A 24,825-nucleotide genomic window follows, 5' to 3' on the forward strand; every position below is an offset into this window, starting at 1 on the left:
GAGAGAGAGATAGAGAGAGAAACTGAGGTGATGTTTACATTAAAGCCTAATACAGGAACATACACTCTTACAGTTTTTTCTCATTTTTTTTTCTTGCCAACCAAAAGATAAACGTAGTCTTGTGCGTAGGGTACGTACATATGCACTCACTCATTCCATGCCATCAGTGAACTTGGTACAGCCTGTTTGGTTTTGTCTTGCCTACATATGAAATTTGCATTTTAAATATTTTTACAGTGATTAGAGATGAAATATCAGCAGTGATAAAATATTCTCTAGTGTACTATTATGATATGTGTGATAATCATATTTAGAGTCAACTAAACTTGTTATAAAAACGGTACAGTAAATCAAGCACAACAAAACAAAAAATGGTAACACATACATACGTATGCACACACTTTCAGTAATGTTGTGAACTTCCTGGAGTTTGTTTAGTTTCGTATTTTTATGTTTATGATACAGTAAATTACATTGCATTAAAGCAGCCCTGTGCAACCTGCGGCCCAAGGGCCGCATGCGGCCCTCAAAGGCTTTCATTGGGGCCCCTTCTCCTAAAAATAAATAAGCTATAGTGCGGCCTTCAGCAGGAAAGATTTTATTTTACTAATAATGGCTTCTACAAGTAAAAACGCAAGATTTCAGAGAAACCCGGATAACTCTTATGTTAATGATCCCAGTTAACCAATAATAAGTAATTATTTATGTTTGTACATTATAATAATAAGGTACGGTAGCCTTTCATTTGCTCATCTATAGTAAGGAAAATACTTTTGTTTTGAACAAATCTTATTTTGTGATCCTAATTTAAATAAAATCAGTAACAAACTAATCATCTATCTTTATCAGTATAATCTCACATAATATGTCTTCGATCGTAGTAAATAACATGAAATAGTAAGGTTAGGTGGCCCTCCATACCAACAGAGTCGTGACTCGTGGCCCTTTGGGAAAATAGGTTGCACACCCCTGCATTAAAGGATGTGTACAGTAATGAGATACAGTAGAGAGAGAGAGTGACGAGACACAACAACTGAGGTAGTTACATTGGGAAACAGCTGTTTTGTAATTTTGAGGAATGTTATTTTAACATTTACAAAAATTAAAGTAATTCCATTAGTACATTCATTTCTTTTAGCATCTAGAAAATTATTTTCCTAATTCTTTCACTAGTAGGCTCAATCAGCTGATTCTGAGAATGTAAACAGTACAAATGGCATGCCGATTTTTTTTTTCATATTACAATGATGATATATCAGTATAATAATACAGTATAAATGGATTCTGTAAGTAAAATAGCAGTTTCATTACCATTACCTTTATCGTAGATATAGCTGTAAAAGCCTATTTGACTTTTGCAAATGGATACAGTGAATGTAACACCTAGTGTAGCCTAGGTCTGTAGTTCACACACAAATATTTTTTTCCTGTGTATGTTAACACCGTATGATAAAACTGATGAAGTTGCTGTATAAAAATATATTAACCCTTAAACGCCTATTGACGTATCACGTTGACTAAAATTGTCTGTTGGGTGCCGAGTGGACGTACCGTCGTCGCCGACTACAAAAAATTTCAACCTTCGGTCAACTTTGACTTGACCAAAATGGTCGAAAAACGCAATTGTAAGCTAAAACTCTTACATTCTAGTAATATTCAATCATGTACCTTCATTTTGCAACAAATTGGAAGTCTCTAGCACAATATTTCGATTTATGGTGAATTTTTTAAAAAAACTTTTTCTTACGCACGGCGGTAACTCAGCCGAAAATTTCATAAATTCTTTCGTCATTTTGTCGTAATTTTTGCACTGTTCTATATTAGCCGTTACATAAAGTTTTATATATGAAAATGTGCACAATTTCATGTACAATACAGCAAAAATACAACCCATGGTTGTAGCTTTTATCAGTTTGGAAATATTTTCATATAAACCACGATAACTGCCAAAATTTCAACCTTCGGTCAACTTTGACTCTCAACCGAAATGGTAAAAATTCAATTTTAAGCTAAAACTCTTACGATCTAGTAATATTCAATCATTTACCTTCATTTTGCAACCAATTGGAAGTCTCTAGCACAATATATTGATTTATGGTGAATTTTTGAAAAAACTTTTTCCTTACGTCCGCGCCAGAAATTCTTTCGTCACGTTGTCGTAATGTTTGCACTGTTTTATATTAGTCGTTACATAAAGTTTTATATATGGAAATGTGCGCAATTTCATGTAGAATACAACAGAAAATAACTCATGGTTGTAGCTTTTATCAGTTTGGAAATATTTTCATATAAATCACGATAACTACCAAAATTTCAAGCTTCAGTCAACTTTAACTCGACCGAAATGGTAAAAAAACGCAATTATAAGCTAAAACTCTTACATTCTAGTAATATTCAATCATGTACCTTCATTTTGCAACAAACTGGAAGTCTCTAGCACAATATTTCGATTTATGGTGAATTTCTGAAAAAAAATTTTTCCTTACGTCTCTTGTGATAACTCGGCGAACATCTCAGAAATTCTTTCGTCATGTTGTCGTAATGTTTGCATCGTTTTACATTAGTCGTTACATAAACTTTTATATATGAAAATGTGCGCAATTTCATGTAGAATACAACTGAAAATAGCTCATGGTTGTAGCTTTTATCAGTTTTGAAATATTTTCATATAAATCACGATAACTGCCAAAATTTCAACCTTGGTCAACTTTAACTCGACTGAAATGGTAAAAAAACGCAATTGTAAGCTAAAACTCTTACATTCTAGTAATATTCAATCGTTTAACTTCATTTTGCAATAAATTGGAAGTCTTTAGCACAATATTTTGATTTATGGTGAATTTTAAAAAAACATTTTCCTTACGTCTCTTGTGGTAACTTTCGGCCGAACATCTCAGAAATTCTTTCGTCTCGTTGTCGTAATATTTGCACCGCTTTTATATTAGTCGTTACATAAAGTTTTATATATGAAAATGTGCGCAATTTCATGTACAATACATCAAAAAATAACTCATGGTTGTAGCTTTATTATTTTGAAATATTTCCATATAAATCACGATAAATAGAAAAAATTCGACTTTTGGTCAACTTTAACTCGACCGAAATGGTCGAAAACTGCAATTGTAAGCTAAAACACTTACAGTCTAGTAATATTCAATCAATTAGCTTCATTTTTCAACAAACGGGAAGTCTCTAGCACAATATTTCGATTTATGGTGAATTTTTGAAAAAAACATTTTTTTATGTCCGCGCGTTACGAATTCATGCATCATTTTGTGATAATATTTTCTCTGTGTTGCTTTGATCGTTTTAAAATTTGTTATATACCAAAATCATCGCAATTTAGTGTACAATACAACTAAAAAAAATTAACTCATTAGCTTTAACCGTTTTGCTTACAGCGCGATTTGTATACAATTATATACAAGGTTTTTTTTCGCTGTCATATATTCCAATATTTTATATGATAATGATATTTTTTTCATTTCTGATGGTTGCATACTAAACTTCAGGCAATGACAAAAAAATGAGCCAAAAATGAACTCTTAATCTTAAAAACTAAGTGTGCTGTGATTTTTTGAAAAAAACTTTTTTCCGCTTCGGCGCTAACTCACCGAACGCCGCCGGCATACAGGAGACATTTTTGTAAATAGGGCTTCGGCGTTAAAGGGTTAATGGTCAAAGTGTGTTTATGCATTATATTGTTACAAAAATGGGAAAAAAGGGTAGATAATTGCCTTTTGCATAAAGTTTTCAATTTAAAGTTTGATGGTTGTTGTTTACAAGCATACTGAGCGTTTATAGTTATGGTATTGACAAGATGAGGTGAGGAAGGTGCGGAGTTCCTTTGAACATCTTAGATTTTACTCACCATTGCTGGCAGTCCCCGGTTATCACGCTTGTCGATGAAAATTGGCAATTTTCGGGCGCCAATTTCCACTTATCGGTGTAGATAATCATGTATTGATGCCGATAACCAAAAAATTGGCGATTTCGTTTATCGCCAATTTTTCGCTTACTGTCACGCTGTCGGAACAGAACCCTGCCAATAACTGGGGACTGCCTGTATATGGATTTTGCCATTATCAACAAACCCTTGCTCTATTAATCCAGATAATTGAATGAGTACTGTAATTTTATATATATACAGTATTTACTGTATATATGTATATATATAATCCTCAGTTATCCAGATCGCCATTATCTGGAACTCGACATTATCCAACACACCTAGACCAGGGACCATTGCTCCAAAGATATGTGATAATATAAATTTCTTTGGCTTGCATTTTGTTTTGTCAAGTAAGAAAGATATTTCAGTGGTAGAAAATAAATTACAAATTAAGAGAATTAATTAACACAGTCCCCGGTTTCGGCGGTTCCGACCAGGACGTTCGAGGTTTGCCTTTTCAAATATATTCATGAAATTATTTATAAATTTCCAGGGTTTTGGCTGCGCGATCCGCGGAAGAAATATATTTAAAACGGCAGAATAATCATTTTGAAGGTTTTGATGTAAAACTCAATAATAATGAGTTTATCGTTTTCTGCACCCAGAGCATTAAAAGTAAGGTTTTCTTATGATTTTTGACGATTTTCGGCGATGTTCGACTTCTGACGAAGAACGGAAATTAAATTTTATATACCAAAACTGTTGGGAAAAGAAATTTTGTTAATGTAGACATAATTTTTACATATACATCATTCTGTTTTTCCCATTAATTTTCTTCATCGTCACTAGCACTTATTACTTGTGTCCAAGAATTCTCAGAAATGGCCACAGAAGTCTTTTGCTAACATTACTCTCCAAATTGTGAGTCAGGGTTGGATGAGGTGTGTTTACCATTTCAACAAACCTCTTTACAAACTGACTTTGTTTTTGTCACTGTCTTCGATTTCTATAAAATCTCCAGCAGGACACGTTTGAAGACATCTAAGATTTCTTATGTTGTGTGCAAATACAAATTAGACTAAGCTGTCATTAGAAATCATTTGTTGTAAGGGAATGACATTGGAAGTAGCAGCCAGAACGGGGATATGTATTACCACTTGATAGCCGCAGAACGAGGTCAGAAGCTGCTGAGAAATGGAGATCTTGCACTTTTGGTTTTATTTATTAATCTGGAATGATTTAAGGGGGGAATGGGGTTGATGATTTATTTCAAATTGGAATGATATTAATAACTTGGAACATTGACGCTAGTATGCCAATCTAAATAAAAGAAAAATTTCTTATGATGAAGTAAGCAACGATTAATCAAAAACTTTTCAGTGGGTTAGTAGAGCTGGTGCAAGTACATACTGAGACAGTAGTCAGTGGGTGGGCTACCACAGGTAGCCTAAAGAGTTTAAAGGGTTAAGAAAGTTTTTGTTTGTGTGTTCACTCTAAATTTCACATAAAAGTATAGTACCAAGTTTTCTCGATGTTAAAGTTTGGTTTCATACACTGGTACTTCAATATCTTAGTTATTTTTCTCTTAGTATTTTGGTTTCTATATGAGAGAAAGCAAGAATGTGTCTGGATCTGTGAATCTTTGTTATTATTTTTAATATTTTTCTTACATAGGTTTGCAGAAACTGGAATTAGCTCCAACATTCTTCACTGTCAAGTTTGTGATCCTCAGAACTGTACTGTTGGTGATCAGCAGAAAGTAGATCCAACATTAGTAGCAAGATTTATAGGCTTATTAGATCACTCAGAAGTTGGTATTGTTGTGGCTGTTGTTGAATCCCTACCAGCTGTGGTATCTCACGCGAATCTTTCAGCTCAGATGGTTAATCGTTATCTGTCCTTGCTGCTTCACAAAGACAAACGAATTGTTACAGTTATTGCGAAACATCTTTCAAGCTTAGTGTCCTCTTCCAAGACTAAAGCTGCACTTCAGGTGAGTAGGAAAAAATGTATATTATTTTTTATCCTCTAATTTAAAATTTCATTATTCATTTTTCTATTTCGGTGCACTTCTTTAATAAATAGGAACAGTCCATGTAAAAGGTAGAACATTCCTTAATTGAGTCCAGTAAGAAAAAGCAATAACCTTGATACAGTGGAAATAGATTGCAGGAATAAGGGTAAAAAAATTACATTTTTAGTTTTCTGATAAGAAAACTATTTTCCTAACTTTTTCTGCCTGTCTGCACTTTTTTTTCTGTCTTCAAAACTGTTGAGGCTAGAGGGCTGCAAATTAAATATGTTGATCATCCACCCTCCAATCATCAAGCATCCCTCAGATCTTTTTTATTTACCTTACATTTCATCTCACATGGCTCGAAGGCTACATCTTTTGTTTTTTGTTCTGATTGAACAGTACTATAGATTCTTTGCCACCTCCTGTCAACACTAGACACTTTGCATTGAGAATTTTACTTTTCATCTATTCCACTTGCCTCATACCACCATACTGTTCAGCTTCTTAAATTTGGTTATCGTGCTCCAGTTTCCGTATCTCATTTAAAAACAAAAACCTCAGGTAAATCGTATGAAAATATAGAAATTTTACACAGTTGACTTAATTATACTCTCCTTTGTAAAATAATTTTCTTCGTTGTTTTCTGTATATCATCATTACACCAGTGTCTCTCTGTACATCTATATATTCCCTTGAAGTTGTTATACCACATGCTATGAGCCTTTTTTGTTGGTTTCCAACTTCCACTTTTTTTTGTTAGTTGAAAGTATTATTCTTAATAGCGAGTGAAGATTTTTTCTTATATGAATGGCCTTCTCACTCTTGCTATGTGAAATTAATTTTATTATTGTAAAATATTTTGAGAATTTCAGATTGTTCATTTTCCTTTGCATTCTCTGTAGTTTTACCATTTTATAGGTTGAATACCCATACAGTAGAAACTTGGTGTCCTATCATTATTATCAAATTGGATATTTTTATATGAAAGAATGCTTGCTCACAAGAAATAAATCATTGCTTCTTGTATATGACAGGTCCCCTCATTATTTATAATCTGAATACCTTTTAGTCCTTAAGATTTTAAATCTTTTAGTATATTTTTTTTTATTTTGGACAGGATACGAGAAGTGGAACTGCAAGCAAAGAAGGGGAAATTGTTCTTTCTTACTTGGATGACCTCCTTAAAACAAATGATCCTGCAGAATCCTTGTCAAATGATGTGCATCTCGCAGTTGCTGAAGCTCTTCATTATCTCTCTAAGTATGAAAAGTTATGTTTTTGATCCCCTCAAACTCTCCATGTCATGCTGTTGGATAGGGGATTCAAAGAGCAATTACATAAAGCTGACTCATAATGTAGCCATAAGTAGTTGCTCTAAAGTAAATTAGCCAGTCTTTTTACCTTTTACCTTTTCCTTTTTCCTTCTTTGCTTATCAAGAGTGACCTTTTAGGTGATGATTCATGTGTGAATGTTTCTGGTCATTCTTGGAACATGAAAGAGAGTGAGGTTGGACGATATCCCCTCCACCCTGTAGAATAAGAATATCTGACATGATCTGGTGAGGTGAAATCTGATGTTAAGTTCTGCTTTTGGTACTGAGTCTAATTACGACTGATTGATGCCAATCAGGACACTAGGAGCATTGCTTATATCTTAGTCTAAGCCTTAGGACAGCCTTTAGAAAAGAGGTCAATTCATAACTCAGGATGAAAAAAATTTAACGCTGTTGTTTAAGATTACTGCATGGAAATGGAAAATTTTGAAAATATAAGTGACTAACTACTAGTTAATTATAAAAATCAATAAAATGATTGTCAGTATTACAAAACATGGTATGGCTCTGGGATAGACAAAATTGCAAACACCTAGTGACAGAAAGCCTTTATAAGTTTTACATTTTTATTTTAATTGCTATCTGTGTTATTGTAAAGTATTTTTTCTTTTTCTCATTGTGATGTTTTATTGCATTTCATCACTGTTTTATGTGTTTACTTATTTCAGTGACAAGTTATTTAATATACAGTGAACCCCGTATTCGTGAGGAATGTGTACCCCACACCCACACCACACACACACACACACACACACACACACACACACACACACACACTTCCCAGCGAGTAGCTAAAATCATGAATACTTAAAACCCTCGAAAAACACTTAGAACTGCCCATTTTGATAGTTTAAACACAAAGAAAAACCTTGTAAAAGGCACACCTGAGTATTTTAATAGTTTTATCACAAAAAGTGCATTTATTCATGAAAATTATATGAAAATACAGTAATTAGTGAATATTTCTCTGAAAAATACTGCGAATGGGCAAATTTTCCTCGAATAATGGGTAGATATGTTCTACAGAGAAACCCGTGAATCGTGAGTCCACGAATCGTGAGAATGCGAATCTGGGGTTTACTGTATTGCAAATGACAAACTGTAGACGCAACAGGCATTTTTTATTTAATGAAACTTTTAGCCTTAATTATAGTAATCCCTCAGTTATCCAGATCTTCATTATCTGAAAGCACTGGACTAGGGACCAAAGATGTAATTATTATATATATATATATATATATATATATAATATATATATATATATATATATATATATATATATATATATATATATATATATATATATATATATATATATATATATATATATATATATATATATATATATATATATATACAGGCGTCCTGGTTTCTGACGGTTCCGACTACGGCGTTCGAGGTTTGGCGCTTTTCAAATATATTCATCAGAAATTATTTTGAAAAAACTCTCCATATTTAAAGCGGCAGAATAATCATAATTTGAAGGTTTTTGATGTAAAACTCAATAATAATGCAGTTTACATCGCACAGCAGAGCATTAGGTTTTCTTATGAAAATGTTGGCAGCACTGAACCCCGTTTACACTCTGTATATATATAGATTTTTAACATTTGAAAAAAACTCTCCAAGCAATGCTGCACAGCCTAAGAAAATGGTTGAAGAGACTGAGGAAGGGTTTGGGGAGGCCTGGAGAAGTTTCCAAGGTGTGGGTGTGGGTCAGATGGCTGGGCACCATGGGAGGGAGCAGCAGTAAGGGTGTTTACAAGAACTCACTCAGAGAAAGGTTTGTTTTGGAAGGTGGATGGAGCAGGGAAGGAGTTTCCCTGGCTTGGATGAGAGAGGAAGTGCGTTGTAGTTTTTGGGTGGAAAGGGTAGGTAGGCATTTGACTTCATTTAGCTTTTGTTTTGTTTTTATGTTGATGCTTTTCCACATTTTATTAAAAGATATGTACAGTACTGTAGTGTAATTTGTAATGAAATGCATCAAGTACAAAGTAAAGAATAAAGAAAGAGATATGGTATAGAGAGAGAGAGAGAGAGAGCAACTGAGGTGTCACACTTTAAAGCTTTATATAACACCTCTTTCCCTTTTTTATTTTTATCTTATGCTAAACCATTCTCATTTTCATTTCCACAATATAAAATATGTAAAATTAATCAAACTTACAACCCAAAGAGACGAACGCATTTTATATCCTCAGCATGTGTCTACACAGTTGAGGTTGGGGAAAACAAGTTATAAAGAGCTCATTGTGTTGCCAATATCTATGCAAAACTCACAACAAGTGTTGCATTAGTGTATAAATGTTTTAAATTAATATTTTCTTATGAATTTGAGCATTATATTTGAGATGAAGTATCAAAAGTGAGAAAGTATTCTCTGTGTACTATTATGATATGTGTGATAATCAAATTAGAGTCACCTAAAAAGGAAAAAAAAAAAAAGAGCAAAACGGTGATGTCAGTATTGTTGAAATGCCATGTAGATATAAACAAACCCATGCAGACATACAAGTAAAGGTTCCATGATATTATGAGGTGAAATGAAAAAATAATTAATTCTAGTAAATCAGAAAATGATCAACTATTTTTTAGTAGTGCTCTTAAAATGAATTTGCATCTTGCAGTCATCACTGAGAAATGCCACATGTACTAAAGATGTAAACACAGGGTGTTTACATTAACACAGTTAACATGACAGGGCAAAATGAGTGAAACAAATGAAATATGTTGTATATATTTGTGTATCATTCAATCTTGCGTATCATGCAACCCTTAAAACTTCATCTCCTTAAACATGATTTCATCATGTCTCTTGTGTATCATGCGAGTTGCATTTTCAATAGTCCATATAACATTAGGCTAACCTCTTCTCCTCAGTAATCTCATCTTCTTGTGAATTAAATAGAAGTAGAAAAATAAAAATAATCTTTACTTACTGAAAAAATGTAATTTTTGGTAGATTATACTGTTCTAGACTATGTTTGTGGAGTGAATTTCCTTTTTTAGTAGCTCTTACTGTACTAGTTTATACTTGTAGGGTGAATTTCATTTTCGGTAGATTGCACTAGGCTAGACTTTCAAACAGATTGCCAAATTTAAGGCTTCTTAACCACCTCTTAAAATTAACAACCACTTACTATTGCATGAGCACCACTTGCAAAGAACTGATAAATAACATCAAGTATGCCATAAACAAACTAATCGGAAACAGCTGTTTTGTGATTTTGAGGATTTTATTTTAACATAAAGTATATTAGTATATGTACCTTTGTATACCCGTTTTACATTTATGCACGAAAATAAAAAATAATTTTAGTAATAATCTTTCTTTTAGCAAGTAGAAAATTATTCTCATTATTTCTTTCGTAGGCCTCAATCAGTTGATTCTGAGGACATAAACATTAGCCTAGTCTACTTAAATGCATGTGGCATGTGATTAGTATTTTATATTACAATGATGATATAATATGATGATAATACAGTATAAATAGATCCAGTATGTAAGATATCAGTTTCATTACCATTACCTTTATCTTAAATACACCTGTCATAGCCAGTAGTTCACAAACACTTTTTGTATCTTGTATGATAATACAATATGGTAACAACTGATAAGAAAGTTTCTGTATAAAAATACAGTAATATTGATAAAACCATGGTAGGCTGTGGGTAAACACAGATAGGCTACCTGCCGAATTGGGTGTCATTTTCAATCTACCTGCCGAATTGGGCGTCATTTTCAAAGTGTATTTATGCAGTGTATATTGTTCCAAAATGGGGGTGAAAGGTAGATAATTGCCGTTTGCTTAAAGTTATCAGCTTATTGTCTGATGGTTGTTGTTTATAAGCATATTTAGTGTTTATAGTTACACAGCATTGACTAGGTGAGGTGAGGAAGGGTATAGAGTATCCTTGAACACGTAGATTTTCTTACTTGCCCTTAACCAGGTTTTGCCATTATGCAGCAGGGCCTTTAGCTCTGTCAATCTAGATAATTGAGGGATTATTTTTAATTCTGAATACTGTAAATGTTTTATGTATTTTATCATATATAAGTGGACTGTAATGTTTGTACATGCTTTTTAGTTGAACAACAGGTTAAATACTTGTCTGAACACATTACATTTCCATAATCACTTTGCCACAGGCAATTTTTGCACCCCACCCCAGTCTGAAAGAATGAAAAAGTTAAGTATACCTTAGTTTTAGCAGACCACTGAGCTGATTAACAGCTCTCCTAGGGCTGGCCCGAAGGATTAGACTTATTTTACGTGGCTAGAACCAACTGGTTACCTAGCAAAGGGACCTACAGCTTATTGTGGAATCGAACCACATTGTACCGAGAAATGAATTTCTATCAACAGAAATAAATTTCTCTAATTCTTCATTGGTTGGCGGAGACTTGAACTCGGGCCTAACAAGAGCGTGCTTAGCCGAGAACTCTACCAATTCATCCAACGAGGAACTGCTGAAATATCACGTATATTGAGTTTTGAGATGTCAGTGATAAAGTGTTAACTGTGTTACTTTGTAGTAACTCAGGTCTTCGCCTAGGTTTTCCTGTTGATATATACATTATTTTAAAGGTAATATGTATTTTCCTATATTTTGACATTTTTTCTCAGATTTTAGTATTTTTGTTTTGAAATGGGAAGCTTTTGTATCAGAATTGCCTTGGATTGTTAGTCATCATATATTTATTTTAATTATGCTCATCATGATTTCAATGACTGCTCCTCTCAACTTGGGACCACCTTGGCGTAGTGAGGGGGCTCTTGAACAGGAATTTGCTCTCGGGTATGAGTCCAAGAGTCCCATATATCATTATATATTTCTTTGGATTAATTTTTGTAGAATTTTTCCACTTGTGTTAAAATTAATTGGACCTGATAAATAGGAAAAGATATCATAGCTCGGAATGGATTTATATCCGAAGCTAAATAATGGAAACTGTGGTAGGACCATCAACTGTCTGATAATGTTCAGACCTGAGAGATATCAGATTGACAGCTCAAAGGTGGAGGTATTTTGCAGTGTTGGACCACAGATTTCAGGGGGATCTGGTTCTGGGATAGGATTCTCGGCATTCTATCCAGTTTGCCCATAATATGATTAGGGTGGGGATGATTGTATTCTTGAAATACCCTTAGTCTAGCAAGTGGGTTTGCTTACATTTGGGCCACTCTAATCGTGTTGTGCCATCCTGTGGGGTAGGGTAGGGATGCTAACATTTGCTGGAAGAAAAAACTCCATGAAAGGCTGATGATATCTTTTGAAGGTTTTCAGGTTTATGTTTTTTTATACTTTAATCTTTATGAGTAGTAGTTATAAAGATTCATGTACCCCTGGGGCCTTTGATAGTAGCGACTCAGCACAGTTGACAACTGCTGGAACCTCCTCTGACAACCTTTGTTTAGCAAAATCTGAAAAAAATCCTAGTGTAATTACACTGGAGCCCTATGCTCCAGTATAGAGCAAACCCCAAAAAGTAAATACTGTATCGTCTTGACACAACCTTGACTCACTTTGATTCCCTCTTTGGGAGTGGAAGTTGGTCAAGGTTTCTAACCGTAGAAGCAATGAAAATTTCAGCCCTAAAGTTAGAAAACTACCCATTAAACAGACATTCAATGGCAGAAATGTCGTTTAGACAGATAAAAGCCACAACAAAGAGTCAGTCAGAGGACTATAAGTCTATAACAACAATAGATAACATAAAATAAAAATTAAAAAACATGACACTATGAACAGCATTCAGGGTACCATTGTGCTTCCTGAGAACAGTGATGAACCAATCGGAAAGAGTATTCTCTTGGACTCTCTTAAAAAAAGATATCCCAGAGTCCAAGATTGCGAGGTATATAATATACCGAGTAAGGAGAAAATAATCAAATGTTAAAAATCACCAAAATAAAATTTGAAGGTCAAGATCTACATCAAAAAATAAAAATATTAGGCCAAAATAGAGAAATAAGACCATATTTCCCGAAGCCACTACAGCGTCAAATTGTGTAGTAAATATGGGCATACAAAGAAATATTGCAGAAATGAACCTGTGTGCACATATTGTGGATCTAAAGACCATACCAACCGATGGAAGTGAGTGAATCAAACTGTATAAACTGTAGGCAAGACCATCATGCAAGATCCAAAATGTATGTACTATATATACAATACAGTTAAAAATATTACAAGAAACAGCTGGGATGTCTATAAAAGAAGCTAAATTGGGATTGAAAGTGAGAGGAATTCAAGGTCCATATAATAAACACATATTCTTCAATAACAAGAACCAATAATGAAAGAAAAATGGATACAGATAGTAGTAATGGAGCAGAAAAAAATAAATCTCGAGAAGAAATTAATACTTTACAGAAGTAACTAAAATTGTAAAGAATCAAGAACAGGTGCAAATGATATGGATATTTTATCAAATTCATTTAAAATATTAATGCAAATGGATCAAGAAGGTACTACCACAGAAGTAGTAGAGGAAAGTTGTGATGGACTAGAAATTAAAGACAAAAAGAGACTTTTGGAGAGAACTCCACCCAAAACAAAGAAACCAACAATTATTAGAGAAGCTTTGGTTAAACCAAAGACAGAGGATATGAAGAAATAACCGAAACAAAAATAGGCTAAGAATATGCCTTTATCTCGTAAAATAATAATAAAACCTGTGGATGCAGATATCCAAAAGCGCTGAAGAAGTGGAAGAAAATCATACCATAGATTACAGTGGTTATGTCAAGGAGAACAGATTACTCCATCACCAATAATTGGTACAATAAGAACAAATAAAACAAGAAATATACAGGATAACACATGTTGATGTAACAATTGTTTCATTGAATTATGCAATAATAACAAAAAACATAACAAAAGATGATTTAACAAACATTATAAGAAATTATATGAAATATAAGAAATAAGAAATCACTGATTTGAGTAACAATGGAATATAAATGGTCTACAGACAAGACTAAACCTAGGAGAAATACAAAGATTACTAAAAGAATATGAACCAATGATATTATATTTACAAAATGTCAACAAAATTGTATCAGCAATAGGTAAATACACCTTAGCATCTACATCATTAGAGGGAGATGGAAATTTAGGTACAGCCATGCAGTAAACCCACCGTATTCATGGGGGATGCATACCACACACACACACACACCCCGCAAATACAGTAAACCCCCTTGTATTCGCGTTCTCACAATTCGCGGACTCGGTATTCATGGATTTCTCTGTGGAACTTATCTCTCCATTATTCGCGGAAAATTTGCCCATTCGCTGTATTTTTCACTGAGGAATGTTCACTAATTACTGTATTTTCATATTTTCATGACTAAATGCATTTTTGTGATAAAACTATTAAAATACTCAGGTATAAGCATTTTTTAGAGTTTTTTTTTATTTAAACTATCAAAATAGGCAGTTCTAAGTGTTTTTAGAGGGCTTTTTAAGTATTTCAGTTTTAGCTATGGAGAGTGCGGTATGCATCCCCTTGAATATGGGTGGTTTACTGTAGCTAAAATCACAAATACTTAAAACCCTTCTAAAACACTTAGAACTGCATATTTTGATAGTTCAAACACAAAAATCTCTAAAAATGCTTATACAGTGCCTAAGTATTTTAATAGTTTTATCACAAAAAGTGCATTTAATCATGAAAATGATATGAAAATACAGTAATTAGTGAATATTTCTCAGTGAAAAATACAGCAAGTGGGCTAATTTTCTGCGAATAATATGTATATACATTCCACAGAGGAACCCGCGAATACGGGGGTTTTACTGTACATGTACATAGCAAAGTAGTTTATGACAAAGTACTTGTAAACATTGCTGACTTGCAAATATCAGATATTAAAATCTAAATAAAAAAAAATTATAATTATGTAATTTATAATTTATACAGTCAACCTAATAAAAATTATGACATTGATAAACTTCAAGAATTTCTTAATAATGCCAAAGAACCTACATTAATAGTAGGTGATTTTGATGCTCACAGTCCAATATGGGACTATAATTGAACAAACTCAAATAGAGCAGGAAGTGAAGTAGAAGAACTCATGGATTCAAATGACATGTTCTGTATAATGATGATGAAGTCAGCACACACTATTCAAAAATACATGGAACATTTTCCTCAGTAGGCTTAACTCAAAGTGCCTCAAGTATAATAGACAGATTAGATTGGGATACAGTTGATGACTTGTACACCAGTGATCATTTCCCAATATTAATTTCATTAATACAAAATGATCTTGCAAAACATTCCTGACTAAACATTTATAAAGCAGATTGGGAGCGATATGAAATGCACATTAGGAATATCCCAACGTTTGAATATTTAAAAGATTATAATGAAACTAATAAATTTCTTGTTGATTTCATTAAAAATGCTGCTGATAAAGCAGTACCAAAATCAAAACCCGTCCAACAAAACACAAAGTACCCATGTTAAACCATCTAGACATGCTATATTAAAAGATGGAAAAAGAATACTTGACTCAAAAGAAATAAGTAGTGTAATAGGAGAAAACTTGGCAAATGTAAGTAGTGATAAGAATTTAGATGAACACTTCCTACAAAGAAAAATAATATAGAATTAGTAACAATAAATTTGAAAACAACAGAAGATATATATTATAATAGAAAGTTTAATATAGAAGAGTTGGAATATGCTCTCTCGAATAGCAATAAATCTACTCCTGGAGGTGACAATATTTGTTTTAGCAAATTGTTAGAGAAAATGGTAAATGTTTGACTAACATGGCACATTCGAGAAAAAGTTTTGACTCCCACTCAGTTTGGGTCACCATGTAACAGATCTCCATTAGATTTTCTTGGTAACTTAGAAGACCATATGCGTAGAGGATTTGAATGTAAACAAATTACTATAGCCATCTTTTTTGATATTGAAAAGGCATACGATACTTCATGGAGGTATGCTATATTAAAAACTTTATATAAGAACAGCATCTGTGGAAATTTACCTAGATTTATCCAAAACTTTCTGACAGATCGCAGTTTTCAGGTGAGAATTGATGATGTTTTGTCCAGAACATTTCCAATAAAAATGTTGTTCCACAAGGAAGCTTCCTTATTGGCAAACTGTTTACTTTAGCAATAAATGATATCAGTAGTAATCTACCTATTGGAATTAAAAGTAACCTCTATATGGATGATTTTGCCATATATTATTCAGCATCTCAAATAAAACATGCAGAGCGAATCATTAATAAAAGTATAATAAAAATAGATGAATGGGCCTCATCTGTAGGTTTAAGATTTTCCATAGATGAAACTCCAGCAATCACATTTTATAAAAATAAAAAGTGGAAAAAGATGAAGAAATAAATTTAAAAATCTGAAACCTTAATATACCAATTGGCCAAACAGCAAAATTTTTAGGTTTAGTATTTGATACTCACATGAACTGGAAAGCTCACATAACATCCATGAAATCAAAACGAAAAGAGCATTAAATCTGATTAAAAAATTATCGAACAGTACTTGGGGATCTGATAGACATACCCTTACTGTACTATATAAGCAGCAGTGCTGGCTATCATTGATTATGGAAGTGAAATATATGGCTCAGCATCAGACACTACGCTGAAAACGTTAGACCCAGTTTATAAAGAAGGCCTTGGAATATGTTCAGGAGCCTTTAGATCATCATCAGTCATCTTTACAAGGTGAATGTGGTGAACTACCTCTGTCTCTCCATAGAGAGCTATTAACAATGAAGAGTGCTCTGAGAATTCAGACAAGTGATTTTCCAACAAAAAAATAAACAATCATCTACCTCCTTTCCCAATTAAAGCTAGAAGATTGCTTGAGTTGCTGAATATAAATGTACAATTACCTTTATAGTAAAATTACCTCCTTGGACAATGAATAATATGAGAATTTGTACACTTAAAATATTCATCAAAAAGTTATTCATATACCCCAGAACACCACAGACAACATACAATAGAGCAAATAAGCCGAAAGATCCACATTCACGCAGTATACTGTACACTGATGGATCTAAATCAGATCACAGAGTTGGATATGCTGCAGTGTCCCAAGCCAAAACTTATCAGTTCTCTCTACCTAATAATGCTTCAGTATTCACAGCAGAGTTGTTTGCATTTGCATCAGCCATAAAAATAACTAAAGAAACATCGTTTATTAATTTCGTGATTTTTAGCGACTAGAAGCGCTATAGAAGCTATTCAGAGTTGCAAACCAAAAAATAATATTGTATAACAAATTAAGTTATTACTCCATAAATTATATAATAATGGGAAAAATGTAGAAATATGTTGCAGCCCTGCCCATATAGGGATCAAAAGAAATGAAGAGGCTGATAAAGCAGCCAAAGAAGCAATCCATATGACAAAATCGAATGTAAATAGTCCTTTTTTTTTTTGATTATGTAACACACACACAAAGGTGGGTATTATAAATAAATGGCAATATATATGGAATGAAGAACCTGAAAATAATAAAACAAACAGAATCTGGTGTTAGAGAGAGAGAGAGAGAGACGTAAGTAATTCTGACATTTCCGAATAGGCCATACTTGTCTGACACATGGACACGTAATGAGCAGCCCACATGGCCCGGGTCCCAAGTGTTCAGAGTGCAAAGTGATAATAATGGTCAGACATGTGTTATGTGTGTCCATAGTATGACCAACAGTGAATGTCAACTTTTGGAAATAAATCAATGAAGGAAATTTTTTCAGAACCTTTTGCATTTTCAGTTGTTCTGATTTTGATGTTCATGAGAAGCTGGAATTTAGCTGATAAAATATATAGTAAAAGTAAATGATGAAAAACGAAAACCCTTAGATCATTTAATAAATTTTAAAAACAACAGTTTTTAAATGTTACTTAACTTATTCTGAATTTTAACCCTCTAACGCCTAGCCTCTATTTACAAGAGTGTCTGTCGTATGCCAGCAGCGTTCGGGAGTTAGCGCCGAAGCGGAAAAAAAGTTTTTTTCAAAAAACCACAGCACGCTTAGTTTTTAAGATTAAGAGTTCTATTTTGGTTCCTTTTTTTCTCATTGCCTGAAGTTTAGTATGCAACCATCAAAAATGAAAAAAAATATCATTATCATATATAAATATTGAAATATATGACAGCGCGAAAAAAAATTTCGTATATAATTGTATTCAAATCGCGCTGTGAGCAAAATGGTTAAAGCTGCTGAGTTATTTTTTTTCTTTGTATTGTACACTAAATTGTAATGATTTTGGTATATAACAAATTGTAAAACGATCAAAAGCAACACAGAAAATATTATCACAAAAATGATGCATGAATTAAGTAAAAGCGCGGACGTAAAAAATTTTTTTTCAAAAATTCACCATAAATCGAAATATTGTGCTAGAACTTCCCGTTTGTTGCAAAATGAAGGTAATTGATTGAATATTACTAGCTTACAATTGCAGTTTTCGACCATTTCAGTCGAGTTAAAGTTGACCGAAAGTAAATTTTTCTATTTATCGTGATTTTATGAAAATATTTCAAAACTGATAAAGCTACAACCATGAGTAATTTTTTGTTTGTATTCTACATGAAATTGCACACATTTCCATATGTAAAACTTTATGTAACGACTAAAATAAAGCGGTGCAAACATTCGACAAAGCGTGAAAGAATTTCTGAGATGTTCGGCCGAGTTACGTGCGGACATAAGGAAAAGTTTTTTTCAAAAATTCACCATAAATCGAAATATTGTGCTAGAGACTTCCAGTTTGTTGCAAAATGAAGGTACTTGATTGAATATTACTAGAATGTAAGAGTTTTAGCTTACAATTGCGTTTTCGATCATTTGGTCGAGTTAAAGTTGACCTTGAGTTGAAATTTGGCACTTATCATGATTTATATGAAAATATTTCAAAAATGATAAAAGATACAACCATGAGTTATTTTCTGTTGTATTCTACATGAAATTGCACACATTTCCATATATAACACTTTATGTAACGATTAATATAAAGCGGTGCAAACATTACGACAAAGTGGCGAAAGAATTTCTGAGATGTTAGGCGAGTTACCAGCGCAGAGCGTAAGGAAATTTTTTTTTTTTTTTTTTCCCAAAAAATTCACCATAAATCGAAATATTGTGCTAGAGACTTCCATTTGTCGGAAAATGAAGGTACATGATTGAATATTACTAGAATTTAAGAGTTTTAGCTTACAATTGCGTTTTTCGACCATTTAAATTGAGTTAAAGTTATTGGAAGGTTGAAATTTTGGCACTTGTGATTTATATGAAAATATCTCAAAACTGATAAAAGCTACAACCATGAGTTATTTTCTGTTGTATTCTACATGAAATTGCGCACATTTCCATATATAAAACTTTATGTAACGACTAATATAAACCAGTGAAAATATTACGACAAAATGACGAAAGAATTTCCGAGATTTTCAGCTGAGTTACCTCACAGACGCAAGGAAAAAGTTTTTTAAAAAATTCACCATAAATCAAAATATTGTGCTAGAGACTTCCAATTTGTTGCAAAATGAAGGTAAATGATTGAATATTACTAGAATGTAAGAGTTTTAGCTTACAATTGCGTTTTTCGACCATTTTGGTTGAGTTAAAGTTGATCGAAGGTTGAAACTTTGGCACTTATCGTGATTTATATGGAAATATTTCAAAACTGATAGAAGCTACAACCATGAGTTATTTTTGTTGTATTCTACATGAAATTGCACACATTTCCATATATAAAACTTTATGTAACGACTAATATAAACCAGTGAAAATATTACGACAAAATGACGAAAGAATTTCTGAGATTTTCGGCCTAGTTACCGCACGGACATAAGGAAAAAGTTTTTAAAAAATTCACCATAAATTGAAATTTGTGCTAGAGACTTCCAATTTGTTGCAAAATGAAGGTAAAAGATTGAATATTACTAGAATGTAAGAGTTTTAGCTTACAATTGCGTTTTTTGACCATTTCCGTTTAGTCAAAGTTGACTGAAGGTTGAAATTTTTTGTAGTCGATGTACGGTACATCCACTCGGCACCCAACAGACAATTTTAGTCGACATATGATACGTCCAGTCGGCGTTTAAGGGTTAATATACCTTTGTAGTTAGTACAGTATATATGGAAATGAGTAAATGTATTTATTGTGCGAGTGTGTTCTTGTGTGAGCGTATGGCTTTTGTGCAGTTTTTAATTTAATTTTCACTCATTCATCACCATACTGAATGACCTATTTGGTCCTAGTGCATGGCCTCTGGACCTAGACCTGGCATTTCATTCAAACCCTTCAGGCCAGCCCAGTGAGAGCTGCTTGGTTAGCTCAGTGGTCTGTTTAAACTATTTTATTAATAATAATCAATCAGTGCTGTTCAATGTTGTATATCCTTGTCATATTTTTTATTTTGGCATTTTGTGCAATCTTTGTGCTTTGTCTGGCATATATTGAATATCTGCCCTAGTACAGAAAAAAAGATATTCTTGAGCCCTCAGCTTTAGGCTATTCTTGTTCCTCATTGGATGGGTCGATATCGCACTTGGCTAGCACTCTGCTAGGCCCCTCGTTCGATTCTCCAGCTGACCAATGAAGAATTAGAGGAATTTACTTCTGGTGATAGAAATTCATTTCTCTTTATAATGTGGTTCGGATTCCACAGTAAGCTGTAGGTCCTATTGCTAGGTAACCAATTGGATTTTAGCCACGTAAAATAAGTCTAATCCTTCGGGCCAGCCCTAGGAGAGCTGTTAAACAGCTCAGTGGTCTGGTTAAACTAAGGTATGCTTAACTTTTTTTTAGGCTAATCTGTTTTGCAGGAAGAAGAAATATGTACGCTAGAAACAGGATTTTTGTATACAGCAAGTGTGCCTGTTAAAGGGTGAGATCTCTTGGGTAACAGGGTACCCTGTGGAAATGAAATCATTAAATTTTGGCATGAGTGCAAGATTGTTACTATATAGGAGAGATATGCAGAGCCTCTGTTCATTATGATCTCTTTCTTTCCATTGTGCCTGGACAATAGATGCTAACATTTTAATGGATACAAAATATTCATAACTAATTTATTTAGAATGAATCATACCTAATGTTAAAGGTAGCTTATATCTTTGTGCCATTAAGTCTGTTTTACATCCAAAAATAAGCAAAATAATGCTTGGATAACCCACTAGGACTGTCACTGTAACATCTGTTTCCCACCAGTTGGCATTGGAATGTTTACATTCTTGTCAGACTTCTTCATGCTGTGTCCTTGATGCTGTGAGTTGGCATTATTAATAATTTTTTACTATTTTTGGCTGATTTTTTCCTGTATGGTATTGTACTTGTTTTATGTTTTTGCATTATGTCGCTTACAGCAAATAGAGATGAAAGTATTAGGCTGTATAGGAACAAGTTTGTGTAAACCGAATGCTTTGGTTGTGCTTGGTGGTCACATGTGTGTTAGCCTAGTTTTTGATGTGCGAGTGTGGGTTCCTTCTTGTAAAGAAAATAAAGAGTGATATGATGAGGGAATGAATAATTTTGTGAAGTAACGGGAGATGTGAGGGCCGATAGATTATGTAGACAGTTCATTAGTCCCGGCCGTAATACTCGGTCTTTTGCTTATTCTTTCGGTGTTGCTTCTCCTCATCTGTTGCCTGATAGGTTAATTCCTCTCTCATTCCTCTGCTCCACCTTCTTATGCTCCCTATGTGGTTCAGGAAAAAAATAATAGGTACTTGAGAAATATTCTTTTATTGGTTAGAAATTTGACCATATATATTAGGGTGAAGACACTTACGTGATAGACCTTTTTGGTTTCCCCAGCTAGAGGGTGTTGGAGCCTTGGTGTCTGTCTGTAGTCCACCCTCTGGCCTGCCCTGCATCAGTTGGTCTTCTCTGTGGGTAGGGGACCAAGGTGTGTCTTAGGGCCAAATTCTGTGCCCTTCTCCACCTCTCTCAGCTGTCTTCCCTCTCGAATTCAAGCGTCCTCTGAAGGATTTATTTGGTAGTTTAGTGCTCGCATTTATCCCAGCTCACATATTCTTTTGTGGAGAGAATGATAGTGATGTGTGAGAACTGGTGGAGTTATCTAGGGATTATAAGCATACTACATTATTTTACTTCAGTAGTTTCTGAGCTATGCATCAATTGTGCATTTAGTGTTTGAAACTGAGTTGTTTGGCACCATCTGTGTGTTCCTTCAGTTCCCTTTGAGTTTGTTATTATTTTTGCGAGTAACTTTCTTGCATCTCATTGCAGATCGGCCTTGGCTATGGAACCAAATCTCGGCTCTATCTCATGTGCAGTGGCCTTATTCCACCCCTTAGTCTACCCCTCTATGATGTTCCTGTTATGAAGACATCATTGGTGTAGAATATTTCTCCTGTTTAGGATTCATTCAGTTAGCTGGATCTGTGTTATGTAAATATAATTAATTAAGAGAACCCCTTGAGTTTATGCTAATCTTCCTCACATGAAGAAGGCCCTAAGCCAGCATTTTTCCTTTGATTGATTCATCTGCGGATCTGCCTTAACCAGTCTTATTAGTGAGATTTTAGTTGAACATAGTAGTTCTTGGTAATGCAAAGAACTCCCTGTGATCATCCATTGCAGCCCAGTCCAGTAAGTATCTCAAGGCAGAATCGTAGCACTAGACATTTACTCTTTTCCTCTGTTTGCTTTTTTGAGGAAATACTTAACAAATTGTGAGCCTTGCAGAACACAAGGATGATTTTGATAGTTCCTTGATGGACCCAAAGGAAATGGTTTCCCGAACTTTCTTTCCTGGCAGTAGATGTTCCTCGCCATCTGCCATTCAGGAAAGATCTTTTCAGACAGTCTTATTTGAGAATCTTCTTCTGACTGTCTGGGGATTGTCAACTGTTTGTTATGAGTTAGAGGCTGTTCTAAAGTGGCTAGGGCACCAATCCTTAAGTCTTGAAGGCCCTCCACTGTTATACTGTATCAATAACGGTGGTCACTTTATTTACCTCTGTGCTTGTCCAGAGAGATATCCATCATCTGTATGACTATAGATATCCTGATTAAGTTCTCTGGTATTTCAGGTACACAAAGCAGTTTTTTGTTCCAGAGATTAGAGGATGTTGCTTTACGTTGTCTTCTGTTTTCGTCATGCTAACTGGGATATAACTTATGATTTAAATTTGAAAGAGGTTTTCAATCTTTTGAGCTGAAAGTTTCAAATCTCCCAAAAGGGTTTACTACTTGAGATTTGGGTGTACAGTAAACCCCGTATTAGCATTCTCATGGTTGGACTCACACATTCGCGGGTTTCTCTGTGGAACATATCTAGCCATCATTCGCGGAAAATTCGCCCATTCACGGTATTTTCACCAAGAAAATATTCACTAATTACTGTATTTTCATATAATTTTCATGAATAAATGCACTTTTTGTGATAAAACTATTAAAATATTCAGGTATAAGCATTTTTACAGGGTTTTCTTGGTTTAAGCTATCAAAATGGCAGTTCTAAATGTTTTTAGAGGGGTTTTAAGCATTCACGGATTTGACCTGTTGCAGGGGGTGTAGGACACATCCCCGGCTTGAACTCTGAGGAGTTCACTGTAGTCCTATATGTCTTCAAAATTCTTAAAGATGCTTTATCCAATGGTTCATACTAAGCAAATGTGTAGCGTTGCTTTAGTTTGAGCCATTGGATAAGGCATCTTTTAAGAATCTTGGAGGAACTTTCTTTTAGCTCTTGCAACACTAAAGCATTGAGTGACCATCAAGTCTTTTCTTGTTTGTGGGTTTTGTTCCAGTAGGAACCTCTCTTTTCTTTCATTGCTTAGGGAAAGATGTAGAAGTGAAAGCATTCCCAGGTTTGTGACAGTGCCAAATTCAACTACTTTGGTAGACAGTGAAGAAGTGGCATTATGTCCAGCTAGAAAACTTTGAGGGTTTACCTGGACAGAGGAGGAGTTAAGAATTTACACTGTAGTGTTAGGAGGCCAAACACTCCTATGTCCAAGAATACTTGATTAAATTAATGCACATATTTAATTTCAGAACTCTTACGGTTTTTTTATGTTAAAGCCTCATGTCGCCCATGCCGTAAGCACGGCTTTTTCCTTCTTTTAAAACCTTTTGCTAGAGTAGGTTGTCAGCACAGCTCAGTGGAGATGTAACTATATTTGCCACTTATTTTTGTGCATTTGCGAACCATTCAAATTTAGGTGAGGTGTTTAAAGCCCTTAGTCCTATTATTGTGATGGGGAGGCTTTCTCTTGAACCAGATATAAGAGTAACCTTGCTTTCTTTCTTTACGTTAGTTGTTAGGAAATCCAACTGCCTATGGTGAAATCCAGAAAATCCAGAAGAAGTAGCGATCCATTGAAGCAGAAACTCTGAGTGTTGGGAGGCCATGGAAAGTTGACATATTTCAAACATTTTGTGAGGAAGAGAGATAGTAGGAGGAGAAAATTAGAAGCACTGGTGAAAACGGCAGTAAAACCTAATGACTGCAATAAAATCCGTACCGGAGTAAATGGTAAGAGATTAAAAATTGATATTGCAGCAATAGAAACAATAGAATCTGAGAAATAAGTGGTGAGA

At 34.0% G+C, this 24,825-nt stretch overlaps 1 protein-coding gene across 1 annotated transcript in view; it reads left to right on the forward strand.

The window, feature by feature from the left end:
- The window catches only part of mei-41 (meiotic 41), a 593,070-nt gene that overhangs the window by 216,444 nt on the left and 351,801 nt on the right, over positions 1-24,825 (forward strand). The window contains exons 15-16 of the mRNA XM_067099620.1: positions 5,567-5,885; positions 7,027-7,169. Of these exons, the coding sequence (XP_066955721.1) occupies positions 5,567-5,885; positions 7,027-7,169 (462 nt within the window). The remainder of the gene's footprint in view (positions 1-5,566; positions 5,886-7,026; positions 7,170-24,825) is intronic.

The sequence above is a fragment of the Macrobrachium rosenbergii genome, chromosome 55 (genome assembly GCF_040412425.1).
Source record: "Macrobrachium rosenbergii isolate ZJJX-2024 chromosome 55, ASM4041242v1, whole genome shotgun sequence".
NCBI lineage: Eukaryota > Metazoa > Arthropoda > Malacostraca > Decapoda > Palaemonidae > Macrobrachium > Macrobrachium rosenbergii.